This window comes from Prionailurus bengalensis, chromosome C1 (genome assembly GCF_016509475.1).
Source record: "Prionailurus bengalensis isolate Pbe53 chromosome C1, Fcat_Pben_1.1_paternal_pri, whole genome shotgun sequence".
NCBI classification, from domain to species: Eukaryota; Metazoa; Chordata; class Mammalia; order Carnivora; family Felidae; genus Prionailurus; species Prionailurus bengalensis.
Genome location: NC_057345.1, coordinates 136,095,999 through 136,120,065, shown reverse-complemented (window position 1 = coordinate 136,120,065; position 24,067 = coordinate 136,095,999). Strand labels below are relative to the sequence as shown.

General features: G+C 37.4%; 1 protein-coding gene across 3 annotated transcripts in view; it reads left to right on the top strand.

The window, feature by feature from the left end:
- Positions 1 to 24,067, top strand: part of ZEB2 (zinc finger E-box binding homeobox 2) — a 130,040-nt gene that overhangs the window by 87,760 nt on the left and 18,213 nt on the right. For 2 of the 3 annotated variants that reach the window (XM_043576634.1, XM_043576635.1), the window contains exons 3-4: positions 200 to 457; positions 5,618 to 5,689. In XM_043576634.1, the coding sequence (XP_043432569.1) occupies positions 5,623 to 5,689 (67 nt within the window). In that variant the 5' untranslated portion in view covers positions 200 to 457; positions 5,618 to 5,622. Of the gene's footprint in view, positions 1 to 199; positions 458 to 5,617; positions 5,690 to 24,067 lie in introns of those variants that run through there. The other variant, XM_043576636.1, reaches the window with a different exon arrangement.

Genomic DNA, 24,067 nt, shown 5'->3' with positions numbered 1-24,067 from the left:
ATCCGAAAGAGTGTGTAGCTGTAATTGAATAAGAATAAAAATGCTAAAACATGAAAGATATTAATTATATTTTCCTGACATGGTTGAGTAATTAAGTGATGAAAATATTAATTATTTTCCATTCAACTGAACAATTGGGGGCGACTGATATTTTTCAATAACGTGTTTAGACAGAGTGTGTTCTGTGCTTTCTCTTCAGTGGTGAACTATGACAATGTAGTGGACACAGGTTCGGAGACAGATGAGGAGGACAAGCTTCAGATTGCTGAGGAGGACGGGATTGCTAACCCTCTGGACCAGGAGAGGAGTCCAGCCAGCGTGCCCAACCATGAGTCCTCCCCACACGTGAGCCAAGTTCTGCTGCCGAGAGAAGAAGAGGAAGATGACATAAGGGAGGGTGGAGTGGAACATACCTGGCACGGCGCCGACATTCTGCAAGCCTCTGTGGATGGTCCAGGTAAGCGTCTAAAACGACCTGGCCCCTTCCTGTGCCATCTTCAGCTGACCTCTACCACCTAGCGGAACGGCCATGATCAGATAATTAAAATATTTCTTTGCACACTAGAGATACCAAAGCTGGTGACAGATTATGGAGTGATAGTAGCGTTATCGCCTTACAGTACTAACATCTCAGGAAGGGATTATGTTTCAGTTTGGGTACAAGTTGAATATGAACTGCATGCTATTTATTAATATTGATTTATTTTTAAATGTTTATTTTTAGTTATTTTGGGAGGGAGGAAGGGAGGCACAGAGAGAGAGAGAGAGAGAGAGAGAGAGAGAGAGAGAGATGGAAAGAGAATCCCAAGCAGGCCCCGAGCTGTCGGCACAGAGCCCGACGCGGGGCTCGATCCCACGAACCCGGGATGGTGACCTGAGCCAGAATCGAGAGTCAGACGCTTAACCCACTGAGCCACCCAGGCACCCCGGAACGACATTTTAAACACACAACGTGTGAAGTATTTGTACCCCATTTACAATGTGCACTTCATATAACATGCTCAAGATCTAGGCTTTCAGGATAGAAAATGGAAGCAGACATAAAAACTCACAACTAATATATATTTGAAAATTTTGTGTGGAAATTATATAACAATACAGACCAAGTATGTGTCAGTTTAAGGTAGTTTCAGCATCTGTCTGACACCTTCTATTGTAATTCAACCATCTAATCATTCCCCTTTGTTAAGTGTGAATGTGATTTCACACTTTCACCTGGTCAGGTAGCTTTTTTTTATTATTTAACAGTTAAGTACTTGATAATGATTCCTGCTGTTTGGTGGGAATCTCTAGGGAAGTAAAACCGCTCCAAGGCCAACTGTCATAAAAATAAGGTAAATTATCTTCAGACCCAGACTTCACAGGCCACTCACTCTGCATATGGAAATGTCTTGGTCTAAAATTCATGTGGATGGAATAGCACTAAGGTATGAAATGATTAACAAAATCAAAGAGAACTAATCGGATGCCCTCAAACTCCCTCTGCTCATCTCTACTCCGTGAGGTGGCCTGCAAAAAAAATGTTTTAAGGACTCCTCCAATTCAAACCATAGTGTCTCCTTCACCTCTCTTCCCAAGACTCAAGGAGAGCTGTCATGATGTACCCCACTTTGTTTTTTCTCTCACGATATAAATAACAATAGCATTTTTATAAATAGGCGAAGTGGGTGGGAAGGGAAGTAAACGCAAGAGTCTACCTATATGCTATTGTGATGTCGCAGACTATAAAACATCGAACATAGGCAGGGTAATTGTTTGGTATACTGGAAGGAGGATAATAAAAGCATTTCCACCACTAAAGAAAATTAAATGTGGAAAAAAAAAGAAAAAAACCCAAGACCGATGGCAGTTTGAGTGTAGTGTATTTGTTTTTCGTTTTCCTAAATTAGTGTGCCAAGTTTTGTATTCTTTCTGTTTCCAATTTTGCTTTCGGTGAAGGTTTCTCGAATCTCAACAATCCTACACATAAACATTTATCGTTATATCCATTAAGACTTAAGGTTTTAGATTTTCAACTATGAGGGAGAACTCAGCCAAAGATGCTTGAAAGATAAATACGTTTAATTAGGGGCAGAGGATGATCATTAAAGGAAGTCTGACTGCTGCAGAAGTCATTAACAATCTTAAATGAAATTTTTATTTTTATGATAGCCATTTACATGTATAATAAGAGCCAATGATTCTTGGGAGCAGTGTGACAGAAACAGAGTGTGGCGAGAACTCATGTAAGACATACTATTTAAATGAGCTGGTGTTAGCTATTCATATTTGTTAATGAACTAGATATGCAGGGCTATAAGAATGAATGTTCTGATGCTTTAAATTTTAATATCTAGAAATCAAGGGTAAGGACCAATTACTAGAATTTCCACCCTTAAAGGAATAATTAATAACGATATAACAAATGTACAGCTCCAAACTTCTTTAAAAAAAAAGTTTAATTTTAAAAAATTAAGATCAATAATTGAAAAACAGCCAAAACAGTCATGTCAAGCTGTAGTAGTTCAGGATCATGGCAGCTTTTTGTGCTGGTCATGGATCATAATTCTAAATGTTTTAATATACAATAATCCATATGAATGCATTACAGACCCTGTTATCACCTGTAGTTAATGGTGCCTGTGACACAAATGAACAGGCTGTTCTTTGCTCTTACCTTTATGGTAAATAAACTAGCATTCTGGAGTCACAATAATTAAATAAAATGTAAATCCCTAATCTCATTTGGCTATTTGGACCAAGAAAGTTACCCGGCTATTACCTGTCTCGTTCTAATGATTAGTGATGATTTATTGTTCTTTTTTTTATTGTTCCAAAAGTGCTCTGATGTGGTGCCTTGATGTCTCATGAAAAGAAATTGGTCTTAAAAAGCTACTCATTGTTTATCCTGACTCTTAGATAACACATTTTTCTTCTGATAAAATATTTTTCTTATTTATTGTTCAAAACACACAATATAGACAATAATTCTAATTCTGGTGCTGTTTTATTTAGTAGTGTTTTATCCCTGGTGCCTGGCTGTCTACCATCGTACCTCAGCACATAGCTTTACTGTGAGATAAGCCCCCTGTCCTTTACTCTTTCTCGCAGGCTTTCTGTGGTTTGTCTGCAGGATGCAGGTTTTGAACTGAAGAGTGCAATGGAGTTCTTACTGTGCCTTTCCGGTTCCAGCACAATCCAAGTTTTGTGTTTAGAATTGTCCTTGACATTCTTTCGTCCCACAATGGGGTGGACACAGTGTGCTGGAAACCATGACATCATTATCATTGACACAGACTTAAATAAATCACCTGCATCTTGGCCTCTTTGTGCTTATTCAAGGATTCTTCATCTTAAGGAAGAAAGTGCTCTTTATTTTTACAAACCTCCATCCCAAGGGTGACTGGAAAATGCAAACTTTTACAAGTGTTTGAAAAACAAATATGCTGTGTGGTTTTAGACACAGTATGCTGAGTCAGAGTTGTCTTGGAAAATGTTTAAGGTCGGGTGTGAGGCAGAAGGACAGCCCGGATTGCCATGAATTCAGAGGAGGGATTCTTAACCGACCTATTATTGTGGCCTTCTGAATGTGGAGTCACATGAAACTTCATCAAGTAGGCATATATGTGGTATTTCAAAAACATACCTGAAAAGGATTAGTGTTTCATCATAATAAATTGAGCCTGGTATTCCAAAAAGGCAAGGTTGATTCTCAGTAAGTTGAGGCAAAGTACATTCTAGGTAAGAGTGACACCATCTCTGTTGCATAATCTCTGGTAAAAGAAGGTTATAGCCAAAGTATTACCACAGAACGTGATACCCACAAGATGCCAACTACACATTTGTATAGCCGGCGTTTAATAATTTGGGAAGCAACCACCTACTGTAACTTCTCTTTACTTTTTCATAAGAAAATGACAATGAGGAAGGAAGTGCAGCAGAAATCTTGAACATTACCACTATTATGCAAAAAAAAAAAAAAAAAAGAAAGAAAGAAATGCTGTTAACTGTTTTCCCCTCAGTGACTTGATCTCTCAGATGGAAAACTTATGATTGTTCTGACTCTTGGCTACCAGAAATCACATGAGATGAGCGAGGAAGAAACACACAAAAGCTATATTTATAGCCAGCACTGAACTTCTCAGAAATACCTTAATTTAATTCCTTCCAGAGACTGATAAAAATATCGGATGAGGGAGCCTTTCAACCGATCAATTATTACAATTGACAATACAATATGGCTGTATATTGAACTTCCAAATGTTTTATGCAAAATGTCCCTGCGAAAATATTCCTTAAATGAGAGAGAAGTCCAGGGCCAGAGACAAATGAAAGTGCTCCTACAGTTTAAACAAATACCATTCAAATCATCTGACTGTTATGGGTAGTAGCATTAAATAAGCATCTATTTATACATCTGTGTGTTTTACCTTAAAAGGCCCATGATTTTTTTTTAGTTCTGATAACATAAACAGAGAGGCTGCAGGATACAACTTGTAAAACATATATTTTAATTTTGCTGTAACATTTGCTAGAACCTGTTTTTCTACCAGATAATTATGACTAGAATGTGATAAGCAAAGAATGGTCAGGATAAATTTGGGAATTTGCAGAGTCCTATTTATAAAGTTTCTCTGGTTTTAAGTCAAATGACGATCAGAGAGATATTTATCCTGGATCGTGTTTGGTTCTCCTTAGCCTTGTTATTGTCAAAATACAATTTTTTAAAGTCCGGGTTTAATTTACTGACTTGGAGGATTTTTGACTGTCAGCTGTCCTTCTCCGCCCTCTCACATACTCCATAATTTGGGAGGCAGAACATTCTAGAGCTCTCCCAGTTTGCAAACTCTCCCTAATTCAAAATATTGCCATTGTGGAAAACAACCTTTTATCACCTATGCATCTTCAAGCTCCGTGTTAACGTAGTTTCATCTTCATCACCACATTGAGCTCTTGCTGCCCCTATACGTTTTTCCTCAGAAGATGACTGCAATTCTATACGGTAGCCTAAATGATAAGGAAGAAAGATATTTATGGAACGGTAGGGAAAAGCTTAAGGAAGGTATGTTTTAGGAGTTTATATAAAACAGTGAAACAGGTGTTTTCAAGACCTCTGGGATGTGTGTTTTATAAACCGGGAATTTCAAGTTTTGATATGTAGAATTAGGTTTTAAAAAGATATGCCTGCACAGATTGGCCCCCATCATAGCTCCTCCAAGAGGGGAGAAAGCATGAGATTCTGACTGGCCACGAGTCCTCCTGAGTTACCAGAGGCCCAGCAACTAGCATGCCTCTCCCTAAGTACAAACCCTTCGTTGCTTTCGACTCGCATGGAAAAAATAATATCTTTCCCCCTGTTTGTCCCGAGAGCTGCCACCAGAAGAAAAGCCCTTCGTTTGCCCCAAAGAAGCACCTCTGTTTTTCACAGCTTGCAGTAATGCTTAAAGTAAATAAGTTCTTGTGCAGCTAGCACTATTGGATTCATTCAATTGCCTGAACAAAGCTATTGTTTAGAGGTTTACAACAAGCCTTTTCTCTGTTTCCTTTAAAAGAATCTTCCTTGTTCCTGTGGTTGGCATGCTTAGTATAGTAAGCCTTTCTACAGTGTTCAAATGCTAAAGATAATTTTCCCCCACAGAAGAAATGAAGGAAGACTATGACACTATGGGGCCGGAAGCCACGATCCAGACCGCAGTTAACAATGGTACAGGTAAGTTGTGTTTACCTCGCCAAGATCAAATTTGTCCTGTGTCCTGTGGATTTGGTGAGTCAGGAAAAGAAACACTGGCCCCTCCATTTGGACCTCCATGACTTAACAATTAAGTCAGACATTACAAGTCTCTTGTTTTGTTTCAAATCAGAGTTCTCTTTTTTATTTTATGTTATTTTATGTTATTTTATGTTATTTTATTTTATTCAGCAAATATATCTTTCATTCTTAAACCCCTGATTCACCTGTGAAAGTTGAGAAAACTGAACTGGATAAACATATTTTTTTCAAAGCATGAGTTGGGAAAATTTCTGGTAGTAATTTTTATTTTAAAAGGGTGCATAAATAATCTTAAAATTAGAATGTAATATGCCTCTTCTGGCCACCACTTGATATCAGTCATCGAGAATTCAAATGATATGCTGTAATTTAGATTGTAAATGTTTTTTTCAGGAAGACAAACCAAATTTCCATGTACATTCCTCACAAAAATTGATCATCTGACTTCCTTTTTATTCTCTCCTCACTGTTAATTCTCGGTACCTTCCACCTCCTCTAAATAATGTTTTCCAGGCAGAAGTTTTATAGAGAATTGACAATTTCACTTCTTTTTAATGAAGCTAGAAAAAAAATTACAGTAAGAAAGCAGTAAGCAGTCTTTTCTTTTACTCTGCTCCTGCTGTGGAATGGGACTTCAGGACAGTTGTGACATTCCATGTTCCATCCCCAAAACTGAACAGCGTCTTGCCTTGCATTCTCACGTCACCAGTGCAAATGTACATTGACTCACTACGTTTATCTCTCTTTTCCTGGATAAGGCTAATTATTTTTGGTGTTATAAACAATCCTTCACACTGCCATTACAAATATGAACCTAGTGCCCAGTCGAAGGTTATCTTCCAAAACAAAACAAAACAAAACAAAACAAAACAAAAATCACATAAGTATTTCCACTCAACTCACCAATGGGAAAAAAGTTACAGTTTTGCGAAGTTTTGAAATGTAAATAATTCAGACAATAGTCATATCTCCCTTGTGTTGATACACATCATAATAAACTGCTCATGCTGTGCTTCTAGTTAGAATGTTCTTGCTAATAACTTACAAGGCACTAATTCACTTTCTTCGGTATAAAATAAGAGAAATAATGAACAACTGTAATGTTTCTTATATTTCAGCATGTCAATTTAAGGTACAAAAATGAGACTGTGCAATATGGGATTAGGAAAAAGGTACAGAATTAGGAAAGAGTAATCTTAGTGTTTAGGTATAACTCTGGCAATAACTAGCTAGATTGTGACCTTGAGCAAGTCAGTTACCCTCTTTGGAACCCCGTTTTCCCACCTGAGAAATGAATTCCCCACCTGAAGCACACTAGCTGCTTCTTGAGAATATTTCTAGTTTCAATGTTCTCTGTTGAAGGGTATATAAATCATCATATAAAATAGAGACAAGACATAACAAATTCATATAAAAACATAATAATAAAGAGATACCATAAATTAGATACTTTCTATAATGCCCCAACTCATGGGATCAAAAATGGCTTCATGATTTTTTTAAAGATAAATGTCAAATTTCAACTTCAAGCGTGAATAAACACTAACTTTTATCAACTTTATAGACATTTGAGTGACACAAATGTAAATTTATCCCACAAAGTGACTATTTACTAGCTGTTTTATACACTTGAAGTCTAAAGTGAGATTAATAAAAATGATTCCTGTTCAATAGAGTTAAAAATCAATTATGAATGTTCTTTTACCTGGCTTTAAGATCTCTTCTTCTGATGCTTACTTACTCTTCCTGAGAGTTCATATGTTTTCAGTCACTAAATAAATGAAAAAGTATTCACGGAGAATCTTCTATATATTCACGATTGGTGCGTGTGTGGTCGAAGATGGGCCAGGAGGTCTAAGACATGGTTATTATTTAATTTGGAAAATGAAACTAACACACAAGGAAGAAACAGAACAATAAGAAAAATATGTGATAAATGTGCAACAAATGGTAGGAACTATAATTATTTCAAATCATAAAAGTGGGGGGAATCTTATGGGATAAGTATTCAGAAAAAGCTCCATGACAGAGGGGAAATTTGAACTAAGTATATTTTCAGTGGTCATAGAGAAGTAAGGAAAGGCTTTCTAGCAGAAGAATATGTGAGCCAATAAAGGACACTGTGAAATCTATTCAGAGGATAGTCAGTAAATGGATTCACCTGAAACAGAGGGTCCTAGGAAGTGATTCATCTGAATCAGAGGGTCCTAGGAAGTGATTCATGGGAAGTGAAGCTGGACATTTAAGTTGAAGCCAGCTGGTGGAGAATGTAAAGCACCAGACCCAAGAGTTTGCGTCATGTTATACTACCATGATTTCTGTGGGGGAAAACCAGACTTAACGAGACCAACTGGAAGTCATTGTAGTTACTCAGGTGTGAAGTGATAAAAAGCTTGACCTAGGGTGGTGACAGTGGTGAAATTAGCAGCATGGTTTCTTAACAAACAGTTGAATCTCTGGGTGATGGATTCAAAATGGCCTCAAGATTACACATCTTCATGTTTAGAACATGGGAATACTTGATTAAAAGATAAAAAGAAGGAGGATCCCATTTTGAGAAGACCTTAAGTTAGTCTTTAGACGTAAGTATCTTCATAGAAGAGTTACATATGGATGTGAATATGAGCATGCTCATTGGAAATGAGGAATTGAAACACAGGAAGTCAGGGCTAGAGATAGAGATTTGAGAGTGATGCAAATATATTCCGATAGTATTTACCATCATGGGACTATGAAACTAACAATTGAGAGTGTATTTATTGAAACAGCTAGAAAGATGAGGCCAGGGTTGCTGGTGGGTAGGGAGAAAAATCAAATTCATTGAAAGAAAAAAGATTAAGATAGAGAAAAATTAAACAGCCAGAAGGCAAAGAAAGATTCAAAAAGTAGAGAATGGTCAATTCAATCAAAAAATTCAAATAATTACATTTGAAAGAATGCTGAACAAATACATTGGACTTGCTAATTATGAATTTCCTGGTGACCTTCAGTTTATAACTCTGCCCTTTTAGAGAGTAAATATGTATTTCTTCACAACCGTAAGTTACTGCTTCTTTTCCCCAGAATCTTTTTGATTGCTAAATACATGGGGAATTGAAATAAGACATCTCTTCTGGTTGAAATTGCTTATTAATGGACCATCTCTTTGTCTCCACCCAAGTCCTACACGATCCAGCTATTGGCTGACCTTCTCTAGCCATCCCAATCTATAACGATATCTTCTTCCAGTGAATGCTCATAGAACAAAACACCTAAACTTACCATAAATTCTGTAGTATGTTGTTAATTAATGTGCTGTCTTTTCCAAATTAGATTGCAAACTCCAAGAGCATGGATTGTTTCTTAGGCTACCACATTACCTATAAGAGAGCCTTAAAATATTTTTAAACTTTACTTTTCAATTTTATTTTTTAATTTTTCAAAATTTATTGTATCTATTTCTTAATGTACAAGGTTATATTAGTTTCAGGTGTACAATATAGTGATTCAACAATTCTATACATTATTCAATGCTCATCAAAATAAGTTCACTCTTAATCCTCATTTATTTTACCCAACCACCCACCCACCCACCTCCCCTCTGGTAACCACCAGTTTGTCCTCTGTATTTGGAATGCCTTAAAATTAACAGGCTCTCAATAAATATATTTTTAATGAATAAATATGGAATTAATTTGATAGCAGATAGCCATTTTTCTTTTCTAATCAAAGCAGAATCAACAGATATTGGAATAGATCATTTTTTTAATGTTTATTTATTGGGGGGGTGGGGAAGGGAGGGGCAGAGGGAGAGGAAGACAGAATCTCAAGCAGGCTCCGCACTGTCAGCACAGAGCCCAACACAGGGCTGGAACTCACAAACCATGAGACCATGACCCAAGTCAAAATCAAGAGTCGGCCACTCAACCAACTGAGTCACCCAGGCGCCCCTGGAATAGATACATTCTAAACAGGTTAAGCAAAGTTTCTGATAAAAAGTGTTGTTATTAATGGGAATAAGCTCTGAAGGAAAGACAAAGATAATGTGTCTAGTACTTTTCTCCGAATATTCAACACACAAATTTCATTCCCACCTAAAAGCAAGGAAAACACCTCTGAATTTCCTTCTCAGTTCTACATATCTATTAAATAGCAGAAATTAATTAAGTTCATATAGATGGATAGAATAGTCCTTTAAAATCTAAAAGTATCTTCGTCCTCGTATATTCTGCTGAGTTTAAAGCTGCAAGAAGCAATGGAAAGAGTTTAGTTGAATTCAATCACAGAACTCTAAAATTGAAAGCTATACTATAGAACAGTTTCTTAATTGTATTTTGATAGTTGAGGAAACCGTGAAAAGTGCCAAATAGCTAACTGATGGCAGATTCGGAAAAAAAATCTAAATTACCTGACATAACCTTTCACTTCAGAAGGTTTTTTCACCACCCTGAGGAGCTGTCCTGATAGAAAATATGGTATCATCTTTGACTCTTACATGCTTTATCTAATTAGTCATTGGTTACTATCATAAGTATCATATATCACTTTTATTTCTCCCCATCGTTTTTTTTCACTTCCCTGATTTAAATCCTCGTCTTTCCTTAGAACTATTATGACACCTTGTTAACAAGCCTCCATTTCAATTCCTAGTTTCTTTAATTCTTTCTTCACACTAACAAAGTTAGTAATAAGCTGTTTTCCTAATTCTGGGCAAGTGGATTTTCCTAATTCAGGGCAAGTGAGTAATGGTAACTCATCTCCCACTCCACTTCGTACTCAACCTTGCGTGGCTCTCCACTGCTTTCAGACTGAATTGGCATTTGAGTCGAACTGATATCCTCTTGATCCAACACCATCTTGCTTTACTACTACTTCCTGGTATATGCTTCAATTCTGAAGGACTGCTTACCATTTATACTCTTTTGCCTTTGCTTATGATTTTCCATCAACGTAGAAAGCCATTCATTCTTTTTAGTCTGACAGCATCATCTGCGTTCTTAAAAGCCACCTCTACCAGGAAGCCATCTTATAGTCTCCTACTCAAGATTAACTACTCCTTCCTTTGAGGGGCTTCTTTTAGAATGTATTAATTTTTCTCTCATACTTAGTCACCTGCAGGTATGTTTCTTCCCACTAGATTAAAAGCTACTTGAGGACAGAAATGGTAATGGAGTTTTGGTCACTTTCTTGCTACAGATCCTAGAATGGTCTAGGTTACAAAGAGTTTTTAAAAAAAATTGAGGGAGTGAATGAGAGACAAACAACACTTGGACTTCCCCTTCAGGTTTCCAGGTTGACATATTTTTGACACCTGACATGAAATAACCAACCAGACATTTTCATCTCTCATTATTCCAATCTCCCAAATGAGAAAGATTCAGTTACATTTGACTGGTGTCCAGCCTTCATGTCCTCCTCTATTTGCTCAGTCCACATTCATCCTATAACCCTTTTCTCATTGGTCAAACTTCCTTCTTAGAATCCTTAATTGCTTCTTAGTACCCAAAGGACAAAACCCACATTCTTCAGACCAGTATTGAGTGCCATCCATTTCATACCAACAGTGTTCTATTCTCATCAGACCAAATCTTTTGGTAATATCAACAGAGAATCACATTTATACCAACCTCTGAATCTCTGCCCATGCTATTCCTTGAGACCCTAATTTCTCGCTCCCTTTCCTCCAGTTATCCAAACTCTACCTACCCTTGTGTTCTTCAGGGCCAGTTCACATTCCATTTGCATAATGTGGTCATTCTTAAACACCCCAAACCACATCCATCTCTTCCTTCTCTGAAATTCCACAGCCCTCAAGTGGACACCAGTAATTCTAGCATGTTGGATTGTTCCCCTTTCTAATGTTTGCACCTATTTAGCCTAGTTAATTTTATGAAGACAAGAGAATTCTTGAGCTGTAAAATGGGGGTATATTATCACGCCATCTACCTCATAGGATTGTTGAGGTAACTAAATAAATAATGTATATATTAGCCTTAGTAAAGGCCCCCAAAATATTTGCTTTAAGAAAAGGACTATTCCCTGTTTGCCTCAAAGTGCCCAGTACATCAGTGAACACATGGTACACGTTATGACTGGCATAATAAATGAGTGAATGAACGAATGAACGAACGAACGAATGAATGAATATTTGCTGGAGAAGAAATGGACTCTGGGAAAGGAAGTCACAATATGGGAAAACATTCCTTGTGGAGGGGATTAAGTCCAGTATCTTCAGATAGTGACATCAGGATTCAAGTCCTGAAATCAACTTGTTAAAGGCAAAGAACAATGTACGGTGTCACTATTTCTTTTTTTTACAACCAAGTTAGATTAGCAGCACAGCAAAGTTGACTTACAACAACATGAAGCACCGCAAACCCTGACTTATATTAACAACTTTCTATATTGCATTTAATATTTCTACATTGGTTTTAATGTTTCAAAAATGAAAGAATTGTAGGCTTTAACACATAAGACAAAGAATGCCCTTTTGTAAAGAACCTTGCATCTTCCATATTTTAATGAGATTCAAATTCAGAACAAAATTATTGTGTAGAATTTTCAAGAGTATGTGGGGGAAAAACCCACTATTTGCGAAGAAGATTAGAGAAACGGAAAAACTTAGGAGCATTATAAAGCCTACGTGCTAGTAGTAACAAGGATGTATCTTAGGTGCTTGGTGATCATTAGCAGTAACGCAGTTCCACGGGCATAGCAAGACCCAAATAGGCCCCTGATGTTTTCCTCTTTGAATGTGTGTAAGTTATATTTATTCAGACAATCTAGTACTCTAGTTATAAAGGGCTATTAATAACCACCTGTGCCTTTTCTTCCTTTGCTGGGAAAAGAAAAGCACCTTACCACTTTCCATCTAGAAACCGGGTAAGGCCAATTTAGGTCTCCATTCTTAATCTTACATGACACAATAAAATTACTGTCCAAGAACTAACTGTGTTGACTCTAACTGTAGTCATTAAACATGCTTCCAATCTTTTAAGGATAATATAGGAATGTTTTTACCCATGAAAGGTAAATGCTGGTCTGGGATGCTCCAGATTAGTTTACAGTCAGATAAACATTTGAATTTTGTCTTTACCGATTACTACTTACATGAACTTGAGTGGAAAGAATTCATTTCTACATCAGTAAAGTGGAAATAATGATTCCCTATGTACAAAGTCTCACTGTAGGAACTAAATGGTATATTATTTTTGAAGTACCTAGTGCACTGCCTAATATATACTAGATGCTTACCCTGATTTGTTTATATTGCCAGTTGGTTTGTATCTCCAGATAAGCTTTAAACCATTTTTATTCCCTAAGAAATAAATGGATGCTGAACCTCCCAATAACACTGGCTCCTCACTAACTTCTTCTCTAGAAAACTAAATTGCAATATTTAACAGATTTGTAATGGAGGGACTAACCAGTCAATTTTGAGAGCCTCTGCCCATTAAATTCCTTTGACAGCTTAGAAAACCAAGCAGACAATCTGTAGGAAAGATGTCTTTTCACTGCTCCACCAATGCATTTGAGGTCAAAATATGAAGCTTAAGAAGGAATTGCTTAGTCTTCTATCTCATTTCATCTTTATCTAGCATCCTTTCTTAAATGTAGAAGAGGATGTACAATGTTTGTGTATAATGATGAAATCCGTCAAAGACTTTTCTTGATCACTGACTAGCATCAGGAATTATATGTTGTTCTTCTTCCTGTCCTGAATGACAAACAAATAAACAAGTAATAAAATGTTTGTCACTTGTTAACCACTAAGATACCTACATTTATTCTTTTCCGTCAGGGTATTTGTTGTGTGCAGAATTTGAACTGAGGTTTGAGAAAGAAACTGTAAGTAAATAGAAGACATAGTTTGTGTTCTTAAGAAATGTCAAATCCTGGGGCGCCTGGCTGGCTCAGTCAGTACAACATGCAGCTCTTGATCTTGGGATTGTAAGTTGGAGCCCCACGTTGGGTGTAGAGATTACTTAGAAATAAAATCTTTTAAAAAAATCATAATGACATGAAAGCAAAATTTATAAATAAATAATTAATAGCCTCATTAGCTATTCAGATCAATAGTCACTTAGGGTGACCCTACGAAGTTTAAGACATTTTGTTAGACATCATGAAAAATACAATGAATAGTCACTGTCATTAAGGACTTACCTTCAACTGGGTGAATAAAACAGTGGTAGATGAACAGGAAATGTGTGTAAACTGCTTAGCACAATGTTAGACATAATAAATGTTCAGTCATTGCTAACCGTCATTATTATTGTTATTAATATTATAACAATATGTGGATTAAGCTATTTTATTTGAAATGCAACAAGCTATGTAGGTTCAAGTGAAAGGTGTTAAATATTGCAGAGGGTTTTTGACAGTGTAGGGTCAAATATTGGAGACATGAGGATAGAGAGCCTTAGAAGACCATAAAATTCAGAGAACATTTTCGTCAGGAGAAAGGCTTGTTAAACATGGCTCTGTGCAGAAGAGAAGCATGGAGAAAGTTGAAAATGTAAAAGGAGACTGGGTAAAGGATGGAGTAAGTTATCAGTAGTTATGAGGAAGTTATGAGGAATGTTCCTCACTGTAGGAACTAAATGGTATATTATTTTTGAAGTACCTAGTGCACTGCCTAATATATACTAGATGCTTACCCTGATTTGTTACTATTAGAGAGTTACTATTAGAGAGTTACTACTATTAGAGAGTAGCCTTGGCTGTGGGCAGAGGCACATCTTTTTTAGCAGTGGGTTCAAAAGAAAAATGGAGAATGATTATAGAGATTCTGGTCGAATTTAAGGGTAGTTCAGAGAATTCACGTCATATGGGTTGCGTGCACTGTTTGAGGTAAGTAGGAAAAGAGATGATCAATTGACAGTAAGGAAAGGGAGTGGGGTTGGAATCTTGAAGAATGGAAATTTAGAGTAATTGCAGTGGACAGTGTATGGAGGTTCAATTCCCATCATAAAAGAATATCCCATTTGGATAACATGGACTGAAACAAGTCTGTATGATTATTTATGTTTCTTTAGACATTCTTGATACTCTAGGCAAGAACGGGGCTGGATTTTCGCTTGGCAAGGCAAGAGTGACACAAAAATAAGGGACAGGGATGGAGATGATTTCAAGCTCCAAGGTGAACTGAGGCAAGTAAAAGAAGACCGGGTGAAATGGACAGGAATACTGGTCATCACAAGGAAGGACCTGCATCCAGGGAGTGAGGAACTGAACGATGGGGAAGGGCAGAAGGTTGAAATCTTCTGGTTTGTAGGGATAGAATCGTCCCGGGATGAGCTCCACACCAAAGTGTGACCATCCCTGTTGTTAAAGAGCCTCAAAGCCCCGCGAAGCCAGGATCCCCCTGGACTATTTGTTGAGCCATGAAGTTTCCCAGAATGATAGTAATGGCAGCCTGGGGTAAATACAACCAGGGGACAAGTATCATCTTACTTAAGCTATGCAAGTAGCGTCCTAAACCATGATGGCAAAAATGGATTTAGAGCTTCAGAAAATTGCAGTTACAAACTGGAGGTTTTTTGAGGGTAGAGGTTAAGTTTGCTCTGCTCCAAATTCCCTCTAAATGGGCACAGTGTTCATACAACTGATGGTTGACAGACAGGTTGTTTGTTGAATTAATGAATAAATGAGCAAAACCAACAAACGGACAGAAAATTAATAACATAGGAACATTGGTTAGAAATGGCCATGTGAATTGAGGAGTGTGTTGACCCATCCTCTCTGCTCTGTGAGCTTTGACAGAGGACAGAAGGAGCGGCTGCGCTGGAAAGGTCTGTGAGGGATGGGGTATTACTATGACAGGACCACACAGTTTCATGTAATCTGAAGAAGTGCAACGCATGTAGGAGGGTATCATTAAGCATGTGGGGGGATAAACAAGTAATATGTGGAATGGAAAAGCAAAATGAACCATGAATAAAGGATTGGTCTTTTTTTTCTCTAGTCCTAAGTCAAACTTGAGACATTCTGTATTTACAATCAAGTTATTCCATACTGAGTGCCTTTAGAAACACGATTAAACATAAGGACTATCTAAAGTAGGAAAACAAAATCCTTAAATATTAAATGGAAATTGTAAGTAAGCATCTTGATTAGAGAATTTGAAGAATTTTTATGATGTTTTCTCTTTACCCCAATAGACTTGGATGTGGATTGCCCAGTGGGGTGGGGGGTGGGGGGGGGGTAGGGAATGAAACAAGTGTATAGGATTCAGAAGCGCAGGAACATGAAGGAAAAAAGTTTAAAATTTCATCTTTTATTTATATTGAAGTCAGCATTCACCATGGCTTTCCGCCATCCTAATTTTATGGTGTTATAATGTTGTCATTTAGAACTATTTATAATGCCGGCAATGTTGTCAGCATCTAGGACCTCTTCAAATCATGTCAAATCAGTTAGGCATAATGAAGAACTGAAAAGATGGGTTTCTCTCTCACTCATTCTCTCTTTCTCTCATACTGAGTCACTATGATACAGTGGAAAGAGTAATGGGTTAAGAGTCAGGATACATGAATGCTCCATCAAGCTCTTCCAGAAATTATTTGTCTAACTTTCTATGAATCATAAGCCTCATCTATACCTTAGTTGTATCATCTGTTAAAGGAGGAAATTAGACTAGAAATTTTGGACTCCACCCCACCATACCCTTTCTTCCGATGAATTTTTGCTGGGAAGCATCAACAAAGAAAACAAAGCACCGGCTGAGCTAGTTGGCACGGGAAGGGGATGGTCCTGCCTCATGGTATTATACCCAGGGCCCTACATTTGGAAGGGCTTTGACTTTGGTTTAATGTTCTGCTGTTGTCATTGTGCACTGGGCCCCACAAATTATGTAGTGTAATTAGTCCTGCATATAGCTCACAAAATGCATTAGGATAATAGCAGAGTATAAGCCAGAATGGGAAGGGGTGGGATCAGGGATTCACCACCACTGAGAAATGCCAGCTATGTCCAGGTTTACCAGATTCTTCTGAGTTATGAGGGGTCTCCAGAGCAGTGAAAGACTCTAGACCTAGATTGAAAATCTTGCCTAAGCAAGAAACACCACGTGTCAAGGTATAGCTCCCCTAAAATGGTGATATTAATGATAAGGTTAGGAGGCTGGCAAGTGGTTTGGCCTCTTTAAATACAAATTCTGTGCATCACATCATTCTCATAGAAGAAAGTGGGAAAAAGAGTACGAAATTTTCTGTACCATTATTATCCTCTAGATTTAATAACTTCCAATTTCCTCATATTATTTTTACATGGAGTGTAAATTAAATCCTTTAACTTTTTAAATATTTTTTAATCTTTTTAAAAATGTATTTAAGTAATCTCTAGACCCAACACAGGGCTTGAACTCACAACCCCGAGATCAAGAGTCGCACGCTCCAACAACTGAGCCAGCCAAGTGCCCCTAAATTAAAAACTTTAAATTAGCTATCTTTCTTATGTGGGTAACAGAAGCCACACAAGTTTGATCATAAGTTATTTCTCAGCAAGAGTTGAGTGGATGTGTAGTGTTACTCAATTGTGCAAGATCAGTTTATGAGATCATTCAATTGACACCTAAATACTCAAAGGAGGGAACCATACTATTATAAAGCATGTCGTTTTCTCGTTGTTTATAGTATCTGTCACACTCTTATGTGTTGGAGGAGTTTTGTCATCAGGTATGTCATGTAAATCCTCATTTGAAGATTTTTAGTTCACTCCGTACAATAAGTTTTTAAAAATAAACTAGAGAGGGGCACCGGGATGGCTCCGTCCGTTGAGCGTCCAACTTCAGCTCAGGTCATGATCTCACAACTCGTGGGTTCGAGCCCCGCATCGGGCTCTGTGCTGACAGCTCAGAGCCTGGAGCCTGCTTCGGATTCTGTGTCTCCCTCTCTCTCTGCCCCTGCCCCACTCGCTCTCTGTCTTTCTCTCTCTCTCAAAATTGTAAATAAACATTAAAAATAAATTAATAAAAAAATAAGAAATAAGTAAATACACTAGAGAAAAAGAGAGGTTTCAAGGACAGAAAAACAGATGTAGCACTTGGTTAGACAGGAGGGCCATGTTCAGACTCTAATCAGTGTATACCTCCTGGCTGATGAATGCTGTGGTTTTATTAGCTTTGTTTGCGATTAGCAGCAGCTATCTCCACTTCACAGCAAGGGTTCCCACAAGAAATAACTGATAGCCCAAGCTTCTTGAGTGACTCCTTCATTCATTCCACAAACATTTAATAAGCACTGTTTTCCTTGTGAAGTTGTCAATGGTTTCTAGTCACCTCCAAAATCTTAATCTGTGTATATGTTGCCTTCATCAGAAAGCTATGTTGCTTTGAGTTTTTAATTGAAAAGATGAACCTCTTTAGGCCTAGCCAGTGAATAAAAAAGCAAATTGATAGGGCAATTAATTAATTGAAAGTATGGAATTCTGAAACTTCAAGGACACCCCAGAAAGCATATACCAGCTCATTTCACAGATGAAGATACTGAGATTAAAAATCACAAGTTGCTGAGCCAAAATGGGTTGCCCACGGACCGTGAACCTGGTCCAATCGTTCAGTTATTGAGCATTAGCTGTGTGCCAGCCAGGCAATGTACCAGGCACTCGTGGTACAAAGTTGAATAAAACGCAATCTGCCCGCAGGTCAACGAAGGGTTACAATGTAATGTGATAAGGTCAGCGATTGAGATATGAAGATGATGTTTAGTAAGTGCAGAAAGAGGTTATGAACTCAGGTAGAGATCCTCAGGAAGGTCACATGATATGGGACTAATTCTGAGCTACTTCCCAAAACCATGTTACTGAATACCTTCTTTACCTGGGTGATGCAGATAATTGAATTCCCAGGGCAATGATTCTTAAACTGGGCGTGCATCAGAACCCCCTGAAGGGCTTGTCAAAACACAGACTGCTGATTCTGTTTTGAACAAGCTCCCAGGTAATGCCGATGCTGCTGGCCTGGAGACCACATTGTGAAAACCAGTGTCCTAGAACACCCTCAGTTGTTGTGTGTCTCTACAAAAAGCATATAAAAAGAATGCGGATTTGCTGGGCAAGACACCTTACTTTACAAACCCCTCTAACATATCATAACACAGTCTAAGAATCTTTTCAGTAATATACCAAGTCCAAAATTTTAGATTACACAGTAATGTGAAAAGTCAATACACTTGAACTTACTTGAGATTTTTTTTTTCCTTTAAAGTCATGGATTCTGTACCAATACATAGCAATCAAAACTGTCTCAAGGTTAGTAGTCTCTAAATCTTGATGTTCACAATCCCTTAATATAAAACCTCACTTTGAAATTAGACTGTGTCCCTGACTGGGCTGCTTCCTGCTGTTTAGGGAGATATTTGATCCTGCAGAGATCTCATCCCCCCCCCCCCCTCCATTCCTTCTGCCACTCTCTCCTAAAGTTCTTACACTTGGGGAGCTCCCATTGAGGCGCGGAGAGATGGACCCAGGCGCTGTGCTAATTCCCAAGAAGAAAAGAAAACTTCGTCGCTCTTAAGGAGCCTTCTCTGTCTCTGCGCTCACCTCTGTAGCAGTCGAGGCTCTGTGGGGCTGCCTGCCATGTAGCAGTGTGATGAGAAAAAGATCGTCCTCTTCCCTCACAGCTGTTTTTAGATATCTGGTGCCAATATGTATTTTGGAAGCCTTCTACAGAAAGGCACGCAGGCATTTTTAATGGTAAAATGCTTAAGTTCATTAATTAGTCAACTTTAAACAAGGTAGCCATGAGAATTTATATACCTCAACGAATGCGGAGTATGAGCTTCTTTAAAAATTCAATAGAGAAGACTAAATTTAAAATAATTTTCCATGTTTTCTTATCCTCTAAAATGTTAGTAAAGAGACTATTTTTCTAAGAGATGATGAACACAGTTACCTAGATTTGTGATTGTTTCTTCAGGTCCCTTTACCTTGACATATGAAGTGAGTAAATATCAGATTATATGATATGTACATAATTTCTACATTTTGCTGAGAAGTATACACACACACACACACAATCCTCTGTTACATGTTTATGTGTTTATATGTGTTTATAGCATTTCATGTACATATCTCTAAATATGAGAATCACAGAAGCAGGAAAGCAATTATCAATCAACACCATTGGATCCTCATCCCAAAGCCCACTCTCTGGCATTAGTAGGGACTCAATAAACAGTTATTAAACAATGGGATGGATGAATGATTCTACTCGGTTTCTTACATGTATTTACTTCAGCTTTTCTCGACCCTCCAAGATGTTTTCTTTTCCAAAAGAATTACTTATTCATTTTATGTTCATTAAAATGGCTTAGCATAATATTCAAACATATTTCTTCAGTTTTTTAATGAAAATTGAAAACATGTGGGGTACTAGATCAGTTATAATAGAGTACATGAACACATGCTCATTACAAATAAAGAAAATAAATGGCAAAAGGATGGAAGTAAAGAGGGAAACAGTAAAAGAGAAGGAATAACTATTTATGATTTAACTATTTGTAAACACTAAGCAAACCTCGCTTTTAAGTATCTTTGAGAAAGTGTCCTAAAAACTCGATTATGGGAGGTGACTGATTTGAAGACCAATATATCTCTTTTATTTAGAGTTCTGTCAACATCACTTGATTTTTTAAGGAATAACTTTAAAAGTCAATCCATATTTATATTTATCATTATCTAAAAATATCAATATCTAAGATAGACATAAAAGTATTTATGCAAGTATCATTAATAAGCAATATTAGTGGGACACCTGGGTGGCTCAGTCGGTTAAGTGTCCTACTCTTGATTTTGGTTCAGGTCATGATCCCAGGGTCGTGGGATCGAGCCCAGTGTCAGACTCTGCTCTAAGTGTGGAGCTTGCTTGGGATTCTCTCTCTCTCTCTCTCTCTCTCTCTCTCTCTCTCCCCCCACCCCGCCCTCTGTCCCTCTCCCCCACTCGCACATTCTCTCTCTCCCTCTAAAATAAATAAAATGAAAAATATTTTTTTAAAAGCAACATTTGTAAGGGTGAACAACATACTGACTAGAAATGTGAGGCTTTTCTAACTTGAAGTGACCTAGAAATTCATCCTAACAATACTAAAATACACGTGATGATGAAGAAACATTTTTAATTAATGCATTGTTTTGGTTTTTGGTTTTTTTTGGATAGAGAAAAGTTTACCTGACCTTAGGGGAGGTTGAAATATTTGCAAGACATTAGGATAAATTTTAGGACTAAATGCAAAATCTCTGGAGAAGGTATGGGAAGAAATCACTTGAGGTTTCTTGTGAATTTTTGTTATGGTTTGATCATAAATATCATGCAAATATCCTTTGTCAGTGTGTTTTGGCAGTTCTTCCAAGGAGACCAAGGAGTAAAGAGGATTACAGAAAGAAAAAAAAAAAAGGAAAAGGAAGCTGATTTTACAATAGAAAATGCAGTGGGGAATTCTGTAACTTTCTAGTGAATTTTCTACCTCATTCCTATGTCCACTATACAGTATTACAAAATCTTTGTAAAAACCAAAAATGTAAACTTCTGTATACAACCAAAACTTTATTCTTCTCAACAAGTTTGAAAGTAACCAAAAATTAATCCCATTGTTTGTTCAAATATAACAAGTGGGGTGATTTTGGATCTTAGAGACTGAAACACACATAGTCTAAAGTAGAAAGGGGAGTTTTTCAACTCACAGAATCTAAAGAGGATTGACAACAGAGCCACTGGAAGGACACAGGTGCAGCTTGGCCTCAGGAGCAAATATAGCTAGAAATGTACTATCAGGACTTGCCATCTTGTCTTTGCTTTTCTTTGTATACCTGCTTCAGTCTCTTTCTTCATAAATCTTCTTACCTTACAATGAGATATATCGATTCCTTTGTTCTACATCTTATAGCGGCAGTTACTTGAGGGAAATAAATTCTCTTGATTCTCTCTTTGGAACAAAGTCCTAAAATCATAAGGAAATGATCTACTGACTCAGTTGGATCCATTGGCTACCCCTGAACCAATCAACAGTTTGGCCTGGAGAATGGAGAACTAAAATAAGTTCATTTTAGGTGCAGATTAAGCCATTGTAACTAGGGGAGCAGAATCATGCACTAACATGGCAGCTCCCTTGGGTACCATAAAGTTTGACAGTAGAGAATATGGGGAGCCGATGCCAGGCAAAGGAAAATGTTGTGGTACTGAGCGGGAAAACCATATGTTACAAGTACCCATAGCAACACCCAGGGAAAACCACATTATACCTGTGTTGGTTAGACCTAGACTAGTTCATGGAAGTCTAGAATCTAGACCACTTAAGTGACTCTAGATACATGACATATATAGGTAATAGCATACCTATACTGCATGAAGAAAATCTTGATGGAGCACATAGATTTAAATGATTGAGTGCTATCTTCTTCATTAAATTCTTTTTGAATACTCAACTGAACCCTTTTGAATTCTTGCAAATATTTATGGTCATCACTAAACAGTTTATTCCATGATTGTTCTACAATTGCCTGAATAGCAGGTCTGAATTCCTAGCTCAACTGTGGGTATCTTATCTTATGCTTCCTTTTATTAGAAGACTTTTACACCAAGACTAATGTTAAGCACATAATTTATTCCACATTCATTCCATAAATGATTCTTGAGAGCCTACTAATTTCTAGGCAATATGCTCAAAGCTCAGGATACAAAGATGATCAAAGATGATCCTTAAAGAGAGAATATGATTTGATGTCTTTGTCCCAATCACATGTGACATTGAAACCTAGCATACCCAAATTTGATCTAACAAGTGAATTGCCTCTCCAAACACTAGTAGTGCTTCTAGATGCAGTTTAGTTTGCCTATCCAGAAAAATCTGAATTTTCCTCCTGTTTAAGCCAAAAGGCTATTAATGCAAATCCGATTGCATTTGCATTTGGTTACATTTCTGATGGAAACATTCATATGCAAATGAAAATTCATGAAAAGATAGCCAGATAATTCCAATAGTTGCTGAAATATCAAGATAAAATTAGGATGTTAAAATGTCCATCCATCCATGTTTACTAGGCTTCACTAACGATTGTCAAGTAGGACAGTGTTCTTGAAAAGCTTAAGTAAGTCATGCCTTAAACATTTGACAACATTCTAATAGGTCTGGGTTTAGAAAGGAGCTGCTATATTATTTCCTACTGACACAGTGCTGAAGAAGAAGTCAGTCCCTGGTCAAATCAGTCAAGTTGCTCAAAAGTGGTTCATCTTTGATCCACCATTTTGTCCCCCTTATCTTTTCTTGCCCTTACAAACAAAAGGTGATTTTTGATAGATGTAAAGTCACTTCGATGATCCAAAACAACAAACAAAGAGTTTGTGCAAGTTGTCGTTTCTTCGTACCCTCTAGAGACTTAATGGTGCAAGTTGAATGACATTCACTACCAATAAATACCATTTGGAAAGCATCTATGGTATCACGAGTATACCCATGGAAAATTGATCTGAATCGATGTTCATATTCTTTTCAAAGATTTAAGACTTGGGGGTACTTGGCTGGTTGAGTCAGTAGAGCATGCAACTCTTGATCTTGCGCTTGTGAGGTCAAGTCTCATGTTGGGTGTACAGATTACTTACAAATAACATCTTAAGAAATAAATATATACATATTTAAGATTCTAAGAAAAGATTTAAACAACTTTTGAGATATAAAATCATAATCTACTATTACACATTCCAAACCTGTATTTGAAGGAAATATAGGTGTTGGAATCAGACTGTTGCTCTTGGTCAACTTGTTAGAACCTGGAGTGCAAAAGAGGTCATACTATTCAGGATTGTTAGCACTTAGTTTAATAGTTTACAAAGTGTGATGCTCTCCAGTTTTCTTTTATTTGGTACAAGGTTTTAGTTCATAGTTTCAAGTGTTTTTAGAATTCTGGTGTTCTCTGCTTTGGTGACTGTCACCTATCATCCATCAAATTGGAAAGCTTGAACCCAAGGAAAGATCTTAGCCTCTCCCTCCTTAGTACACCCAATCCTTCCCCCAAGCCTAGTGTTTTTATTTCTTAAGTATCTCTCAAGTCTAGCCACTTCTCATAGTCTCCATCACCAATTCCTTAACTTTTATCTTTGCCTGTTTTATGACAAGACTCCAAATTGGTTTCCCAGAATCCACTTTTCTCTTTCTGAAATCCCCACCGTACTATGTAGCTAGAGTTGTCATTTAAATATGCAGATGGGGGAAGGAGGAGCCTGGGTAGCTTTGTCGGTTATGCCTCTGACTTCAGCTTAGGTCACGATCTTCTGGTTCTGTGAGTTTGAGCCCCACATCAGGCTCTCTGCTGTCAGTGCAGAACCTGCTTCAGATCCTCTGTGCC